The sequence below is a fragment of the Anneissia japonica genome, unplaced genomic scaffold (genome assembly GCF_011630105.1).
Source record: "Anneissia japonica isolate Jap-2015-1 unplaced genomic scaffold, ASM1163010v1 scaffold288117_len521816_cov214, whole genome shotgun sequence".
Taxonomy (NCBI): Eukaryota; Metazoa; Echinodermata; class Crinoidea; order Comatulida; family Comatulidae; genus Anneissia; species Anneissia japonica.
The window spans coordinates 376,365-385,692 of NW_022685717.1; the positions used below are offsets into that span (position 1 = coordinate 376,365).

The following is a 9,328-nucleotide window of genomic DNA, read 5'->3' on the forward strand; positions in this document are numbered from 1 at the left end:
GTGCAATTTCCGGCCTTCTAGAGGTGACATAATCACATATTTTCTTACTTCAGCCCAACCATAGTGGGGCTGAGGTGGTATACATCCTCCCTCTGTGAAAGTACCTCCCCAAGATTCCTCTATTTTGAATTCCTGGATCCGCCACTGATTCTAGTTAAAAAGTTAATATTGGTTTTTTTTTTTTCGCCTTTTATAATTATCCAAATATGTATTTACCCTCACATAGTGAATTTAATGGAGGAAAGTAATACAAGGTTGTTTACCATATTTTAACCAAAAGATTATATAATGTAACAACACAGTCGGAAATTATAGAATAGGCCTACTGAATGTTATATAGTATAACGAGCTAACATTAGATGTTACAGTATAACATGAACATACGATGTTATACAACAGTCTCACATCAGAGATATAACATTTTGTTTCAAGGGTGCAAAGAATAAGTCATGTGTTACTGATGATGGGCAGCTAGCAAATTAAATAAATTATGACCACAATTTATATAAATATTTTAAGTACAGTATTGGTCAAACTGAATGAATACAAGTTAATGGATACAAATTTGTATGTACTTTTTTTCATAAGTAACATCTTGATGTTATCCCGGAGGAACATCTTAAAAACCGTTTTGATTACGTTCTATATTCTATTTGCATGATTATTTGTATACATAATTTGCTCTTACTTTTTCTTATACAAAAATGCACCATCTTATAATTCTGTAAACTGTTTGTTACATTTTGCAGGTAAAACACTTTATCTAATGAGGTATAAAGCTGTTTTGAAGGACCACATAACAAAGATTTAAAACTATTTCAATAAAAATTGTCTGTTCATGCATGCAATTATAGGCTATTGTACAACAAGAAATCTACACTAATGAAATATACCGGTACTAAACAGTAACCATACGCATTTTAATACAGTCTATTGCTTTGTTTTAAATTTAGAACACATGCAATTTTACTATTATACTAACACAAATATTTACACATTTTTACGGGATCTTGTTTCCTTATGTATGACTCCACTTATAACAAATTAAATTGCATAAGGTGAAAAAAGCAGCTTGTTCATCAAGTTTAGTTTTTGAAGCCAAAGATACTATATAAGACACCAGATACAAACTTTCATTGGTAAAGTATAGGGATTCTGACTTGTATCAGTGGTAAGCTTTGCTTATAATTATTATTAAACTTGATATTCTTCTGATGGGAATGCAAAAATCCTGTTTTTAAATAGAAAAGATGTATATTTCATCAAGAATTTGTACCCTCCAGCTATTAAATTCATAAATCATGGTCACTGACAATAAATTATGGTCACTGACAATAAACACTATCAAATTTTATGAATTGCCCATATTTGGGTGTAATATGACATCATCATACCAATATTAGGGTGTGATATGACATCATCATGCCTATATATGGGCAACCACTTGAAAAAAAAACTTGATTTTGTAGACTAAGTCTTGTAATCTGTATTAGTTATGCATTTTTTAAAATACAATAATTGTATTTACATATTTTCAATTTGTTATATAAAAAACATCGGTTAATTTTACACTGACAATAAAATTTATGATACCAATTTGTTCAATGGCTATATCACTGGTCCGGAGTAAGCCAACTAGTCTTGGGCAAGGCCACAGGTCCTAGGAAAGCAATAAAAAATATGTGCGGGAAAGTCCTGCTTGGATTCAAGTTACATATTTAAAACACATCAGTACTGTTAGATGGTTTAAATACTGTAAGAGCTAGGATTTTTTTTAATAGTTTTACATTTTATACTCTAAATATAATACACAGACATCACATGTATTTTAAGTTCCAATATCTAATAAATGTTGTACTTTAGATATTGCAAGAATTAACTATTCAAAAAAAACATGGCGACTAGTGACCTTTGCAATTAAAATTCTTTGTGCACTCTTAAGCAGGTTGGAACCAAAGGAACAATTTATAATGGAAGTCTGTTTAACATTAATACAATGCCTCAATGTCTTAGTAATACTTTAAATCAATTTCCACATATATGTGACACAATGACGTAAAATACAGCACTTATAATCCATCCACACATATAATAAAAAAAGTACTAATGAACATATCCTGATGTTATCTTTAAATGTGTGTTACAGGTTCGCTACTGAATACCGCTATCTACATGTCCAGACACTGCATGCAAAATTAATTAAGTACAATATATTTCATTAAATTAAATCCAATTGAAAATAATAATATAATTTTGTCTTGTATTCCTTTGTATGGCTTGCATCTAAACACGTATAACACACATTACTTAGTTTGTGGAAACCAAGTACTTAAGTGTAAGCACACGAAGTGCTGGTCATTAATTGCTATATTAAGTCCAACTTATTTATTATTAACAATATTATTATTCTGCCAATTATGCCTAGTAATACTTGAAAAAATAAAAAGAACATACAATGCCCTTGAAATCTAAGTCTTCCAATAGTAAAACTATGAAAAACTAAAAAAGCATGCAAGCAAAAATGCAGACCTCTGCTCTCTGGTTTTTCCTATAATTGGTTTCTTGAAAAAATATTTTGGAAACATCCAAAATAAATGTCTTACTTTACAAAGACATTAATCACAAAACATGATATTTAACATTCAAACATGATTTATATTTACAGTTTGGAAATATGTCATTACTGAACTTAATTGTATGGAGAGGATCAGGGATGGTCTAAACCGATTGGCCGGATATGAAATTGATCTTGGAATCAATCTGATGAAAGTGTTAAGATGAAAAAGAAACAAAAATACATTACTAATGAGCTGTCATAATATTAACTAAATTTTAAATAAATATAAACAAAAATAATGATTTACATTTACCACAATCTAACTGTACATAATTATAGCAAATTTATCCATAAACAGTCAGAAATTGTCACAGATTTTGGCACAATATAATGGTGACAAGTTATAGATATCCCACCTGCTATTCACAGTGAAACCATGTTATCATCAACGGCACATTAGTAAAGGTGAAAGGTCAGTGACGGTAATGGTGGATTAGTACCTTAAGCACAGTTCTCAATGACCCACATATTGGCAGTAAAAATATACACAGCAGGAATATTGCACCTACTATAAGAATAAACCTCACCTTTTGCTAAAATATTGATAATTGTCATCGGAGACAAATTACAACAAAAATTAAATTTAGCAAAAAAATCTTACGCTTTAGCTTTAAATTGCCTGAACGTAGCAAGTATAATATGGAAACATTATTATCCATTATATTTATTTTTCTATTTAAAATTATCAAGATCCTACCTATATGCAGAATGGAATATTCCAAATAATTATCTATTGAATGTAGGAAAAGCACCAATGTTGATTGTCATCTGTAGGGCTATTCATTTCCTACCACTAGGTTCCCCCTACCCATTTTTAATCTATCCCCCATATTTTTTATAATAATGATCTCAATTGCCTGCTATTTGAATTTATATCACATAAGCTATAACTACAGCAATAGCTTTGAGCGATCCTGAGTTCAAGCTTTGCAAAAATGTCCTAAAGCCTAGTAAAAGCTACCAAGCATCAATAGTCTACACCATCCTGGACTTCGGCATGACACCTGTTCCAAATAATTCACTCTCCATTTACTATAGAGTACCTAGGATGCCAAATGATCAGCTCACTAATCTCCAAGCATCATAACAAGACTCAGTTGTAGATCATCAAGGGTCTCAAATGATGGCCTCTCCACCCCCCCCACCCCCCACACTCTCCCTCACTTCAAATCTCAAAGACTTGATTACAGAGCATTAGGAAGGTCTAAATAATAGGCTTTGCTGGATGGAACTCCATTGTTAAATATGAAAATGGCACACATATGGCACACATATGGCACACATATTAAAATTAAGCAAACACGAATTACATTGACCATAATACAGGTCACACCTTAGGTGAAGATTGTAGATATATTTACATTAAATTACAAAATATTGGATTTTAAAGTCACTAAATTTATACAAATTGACTGACAACAATGATATGATATATGATAAATAATAAAGAAATCATTGCATCTTGATGGGCTGAGGGATGGTTCACCCACCATTTGAGCACTAAGTGCAAGCATTTTATGGGTTATAAATAAAAAAAATAAAAAGTAACTCCTTATCTGGAACTGACCAGGGCAATATTTGCAGTGCAAGAAAAAAAAAATTAACAACATACTGATTTAATTTTTTATGAGTTTACGCAGTTAGCTAAATTAAGGTGTGGAACCAGGAGGACCACTTACTGCAGTGCTATGTCCTCATTTAACAGTCGATAATTGCTCTACATAATTATTAGATGGTTTATATAAAATGCACCTTAATTATAAGCACACATTATAATTTCATCAAACACATTCCTAAATATAAAACCTTTCTGAAGCCCAGAATGAGTACTACTTAATATTTATTGAGGAGCGTTAAGGAAGACTCGTCTATTAATAAATAAATAAATAAATAAACAACAGACTTAGTAAACAGCAAGGACTGTAATTACAAAATATTATAATAAATATAGACACTGAGAATGGAATACTAATATTAATTATATCAAAATAATATAAAAAAAATAAATAAATACAATAGTAAATAATTTTAAAATATGATATAAATAAACATAATATATTAAAGATGGGAAGAATGAAAATGAGTATTTTTCCTATAGGAAGCGCACATGCTAACGTCACACATAGCCTCCAGGTTCTAATGAATACAAACACACATACAACAACATATACAAAGACATTTCATTCCACATTTGCTACTAATTCAGTTGTACAGAGTTTAACATACACTAGCAATTGCGCAATATAATGTATAATGTTAATTATGGGATGCCCTGCCATTACTAGCAGTGCATACTGCTCTGTAAGGGCCGCATATCTTAATAATAATAAATTTTAAATAATCAATGTTTCCGGAAACTTTATACTTCAAAACTTTGTTGAAATAAACAATCAATATCTACTAAAAAAAAAAACACATTCTTACAATTCCTGAGGAACACAATAATTTAAAATGGATCATGTCACATCAAATAGACATGATTTTCTGATAATAGAATGCATGCTGAAGTTATAATTCAACTAACTGAATTCCTTTTGAGTAAGAGAAATTATAGAGACAAAATTTCAACTGTAGGCCCACAATGTAACACATGTTATGTAGGAAAATATACAGATATTACAGTAATTGTCAACTATGACACAGAAATACAGTAAAGTGGCTGTATTTCCACGTTTTATGTCTTAATAAGTAATTATAGGTAGGTTTTGAGTACACTATAGGAAATAGAAACCAAAGGAGCCATTGTTTACTAAAAAAAATTGCCTGAAGCTTATAGGGCTGAAGGCAATAATGGTTCCTAAAGGCTTCTATTTCCTATAGCATATGAAATTACTTGACTATAATTGCTTTATAAGTCAGCTGTGATGTCCATCACCTTGTTTATAATCAAAATGCTGGTTGTAGAGGGGTTTCTAAGGCCCTACATCATAAGTGCAGGTTGCTCAGTGATCATTGTGCACGTGCAATAGCTACGCGTATTAGAATTTCTTAGTATGCGCACTGACACTATTTACACAGCACTTTGCGATACTCTTGGCGATATGGAGATGAATAAATCGATTGTGGTTTAAATGAAGTTTATTAGGTAGGCCTAACATCCTAACAGACATTTGTTAATAGACTAAAATATATTGTAAACATTATTATGAATTATTTTAGCATTGCCATATTTTTTCAGTTCTTTAATTAGTCAATCACCTTGTTTTCTAGGCCAGGCCTAGAACGGTCTAGGCTTCATTCGTGTTAACAGGTGCCGTAGAGCAAGCTTGGCGAGCATTCATAGCTTGGCCTAGCAAAAGAATATTTTATCGCGATGTATTGTTAGTAAAATCACCCCAGCTTTTAGTATGAAATGCAAAAAATTTGACGCACTATATCGATATAGTAATCAGTCGGGAATAGGAAAATTCAGTGCAAATAAAAATGATGACATCACCACTGACTTATAATAAATATGCATTTATCATTTCGTGCATATCTTAATACTATATACTGTACAATCCACACTCAAGCCTCCCGTCCCGATTCTCGAAAGCCCCGTACAGACTATCACATTTTATTTGAAAAAAAAACATATAACATGCCTAAATATAGTCATGATGATACCACATCATGGCCATATATAGGCACATCTTGACTATATATGTTTTTTGTCAACAAAAATGTGATCATAATCTGGACAGAGCTTAAAACTGACAGTCTGTAACAATTTGACAAATCAAGATTCAATATTAACAAAATTACCACCTAAAAAAAAAAGAAGTACTTGGTAACAGAAACAATTTTCTGATTAAATAAATTTGGATTACAAAGTAAAAATTCTGTAATGACCACATGAACACTAAATAGCGGACGTATGAATATATCATAACGGAATGGGTGCATTGCCCATCATCTGGAGTGCTTCTTCATATGGACAGCAAGATTATCTCTTCTGGAACATTTAAAGTCACACTGATTGCATTTGTAAGGTTTTTCACCAGTGTGACTGCGTCTATGCTCCATTAACTTGCGTAACTCTTTCAAAGGATAGTTACAGATGTCACAAGGAAATTTACCATTCTCTTTGTATCCATGTAAATGTCCTTTCAATTCCTGCTTGGAATCAAATTCCTCTTTACATTTATAACAAGTTGATTCATAATGTGAAAATCCTTTTAGTTTGATTGGCTTTTTGATATCTTTCTTTCCCTCTGCTTCAAGACTTTTCACAAATTCCAAATAAATATTCCTTTCCCGAGGTGGAGATGCTTTTGCATCTGGGACTTCTGGGATTGCACCCTCTTTAACAAGACCTAGTGACTGTAAGAAATCTCCCTGATCAGAAAATTCTGCAAAATACTCTGAGTAATCACTACCAACATCATCAATCACACTGGCAATACTTTCGCCTAAGAAAGTATTTACTGTTGGCAGGTTGGAGCATGACTCAGAAAAGCTGGAGCTAATTAGATTACTGCTACAAGATTGGTGACTTGGGCTTGATTCGAAAATCTTATCAGGTGATATCATTAACATGCTTCCATCTCTTCTGGCTGTATCAGAACAACCTACTGATGGCAACCCAGAATGGTATGAAACATTGTTGCCATTGAGGAGTTTTTCTGGAGGTCCCCTAAGGAAGAGTGCTGGACTAATTTCACTGCCAACTGTGTTTATCTTAGGTGAGATTCTTGGTCTTTTTTTTGAAGGTTCATCAATATCAATGGATGATGCCTCTGAGCACTGGCCAAGATCATCATATTCAGGTGCAGTAAGAAGCATGGGGGAAGGAAGCTTACCCAAATCAACTGCTGCCTTTTCTATGTCACTGCCAGAAATTAGAGTACAGTCACTGACTTTCACAGAGGCTTTTATGGCACTGTTGTGAGCATCTGGCTCTACAACAACAGTTTTTTGATTGGTTGGCTCAACTGATGGTTCTACATCTTTCAAAGAGCCATCGGAACGAAAATAAGAATGATCTTTGAGTTTCTGATCTTCCTCCTGGTTTTGGCAATCATTTGAAGACAACTTATCTGAACGAATTCCCAAGACAACTTTAGATATCTCTATATGATCATTTGAAATTTTGTCTGGTTTATTTTCTTTTTTGATAACACTTCCAAATTCTGTGTCCCTTTTAGGTTTCTTGGAAAGCGGTCTGTCAGCATGAGAATGAATTCTCCTCAAGTGCCCTTTCAGATTATCCTTGCGGTTACAAGAAAAATGGCAAAGTTGGCAACGGAAAGGTTTATCTCCAGTATGCACTCGTCGATGTTGGATCACCTTCTGTCGAGTACAAAAACATTCCCCACAAAACTCGCACACATACATGTTTCCAGCTTTATGCATTTTCATGTGTTGTGTCACATCCTCTCTGGTCTCTAGTTCCAGACCACAAACTTTGCAATTACAGACTGTAGCTAGAGAACTAAATTTGGAGGTTTCTTTTGAGATGCCCATGCAGTGTGACTGTTCATGTTGAGCAAGGTCCTTAAGATCTAAGCATAAGAATTGGCATGATGAACAACAGTAGACCTTTAAGTTATGCATCTTCATCACATGATCTGTCAAAGCCTTGAAGTCAGGAGAACCTTGCCAGCATATACTGCATCCAACTCTATGAGACTTGATGAAGCGAAGCATTTGTTCAAGAACATGGTTTGGGGAGTGATCAAGCAATGACTTAACATCTTGGAATGTACATCGGCAGTGTGAACAATAGTAATAAGATACTTTGTGGTTGTTTGAAATGTGCGTTTCTAGAGAAATAACATCCTTGAATGAAGCTTGGCACAACATACATTTAATCAGATGGCTGTCATCTGTTTCCTCACTGCTGGTGTCTGTTTTGCTTTTGCCTTTTTCCTCTTCATCAATCTTGTTGCTTTGCTTGAGCTTCGATTTTTTTATCTCGTTGTCAACATGCTTAAGCTTAACCGCAGATTCTTCTATCGTATCATTTGGTTGGGTGCTTGCTTCTTTCTCAAGACCTTCTTTAACCGATGAGTTACCACTCGGTATCTTGTGTGTGGCTGATTTTGATGCATCTTTGTCCAAAAACAGATTATTTAACAGTGGATGTTTACTTACAAGTACAGAGCTTCTAGCTTGATTCATTAATTCATGTGTGGGCCGCTCTGTTGCGATCTCTACTTCACTCTGAACTCCATCCTCAAATGTGAAAGTCATTGGTACAAAAGTATTTTGAATGTCTACAGAAGATGTACTCCACACATGATCAAGATTTACCAGAGCTTGAACGCTACCGACTTCCATCTTAAATTTGTATTTACATACTGAGTGTAGATGTACTAGAAGAACAAAATTAAACATAGTCAACGATTTATAGGAAAAAAAAAATTAAATTTTCAAACAGAAATTGAACAAATTAAACTCAAATTGTCATACAGCACTTGTTCAAGTTTGGTTTGGCTCTATGTCATCAGAGCAGCAAGGTCGTGGTGTGGAATTGGGGGGTTTCCTACAGCTATCTTCTTTAACAGAAAAAGGTATATTAAATGACATATAATTAATAATGCTGTTACAAAACTATATTAATAACAAACACTTAAATTCAAGGCAGAAAATATGATTCACCTAAAATTTTTTTCATCACATCATGACCATATACAGTATAGGAACATCCTGACAGAGCTTTAATTGCTGTTTCATTGGAAACTGATAATATGGTTATGCAACAGTGGCGTATCAAGGGGTGCGCACACC

The 9,328-nt window shown here is 33.4% G+C and overlaps 1 protein-coding gene across 2 annotated transcripts in view; it reads right to left on the reverse strand.

Annotated features, from left to right (window-relative positions):
• Positions 1-587: 587 nt before the first annotated feature.
• Positions 588-9,328, reverse strand: part of LOC117112232 (zinc finger protein Xfin-like) — a 12,234-nt gene continuing 3,493 nt past the window's right edge. For both annotated transcript variants that reach the window (XM_033255306.1, XM_033255310.1), the window contains one exon: positions 588-8,913. In XM_033255306.1, coding sequence (XP_033111197.1) covers positions 6,509-8,878 — 2,370 coding nt within the window. In that variant the 5' untranslated portion in view covers positions 8,879-8,913 and the 3' untranslated portion in view covers positions 588-6,508. The remainder of the gene's footprint in view (positions 8,914-9,328) is intronic.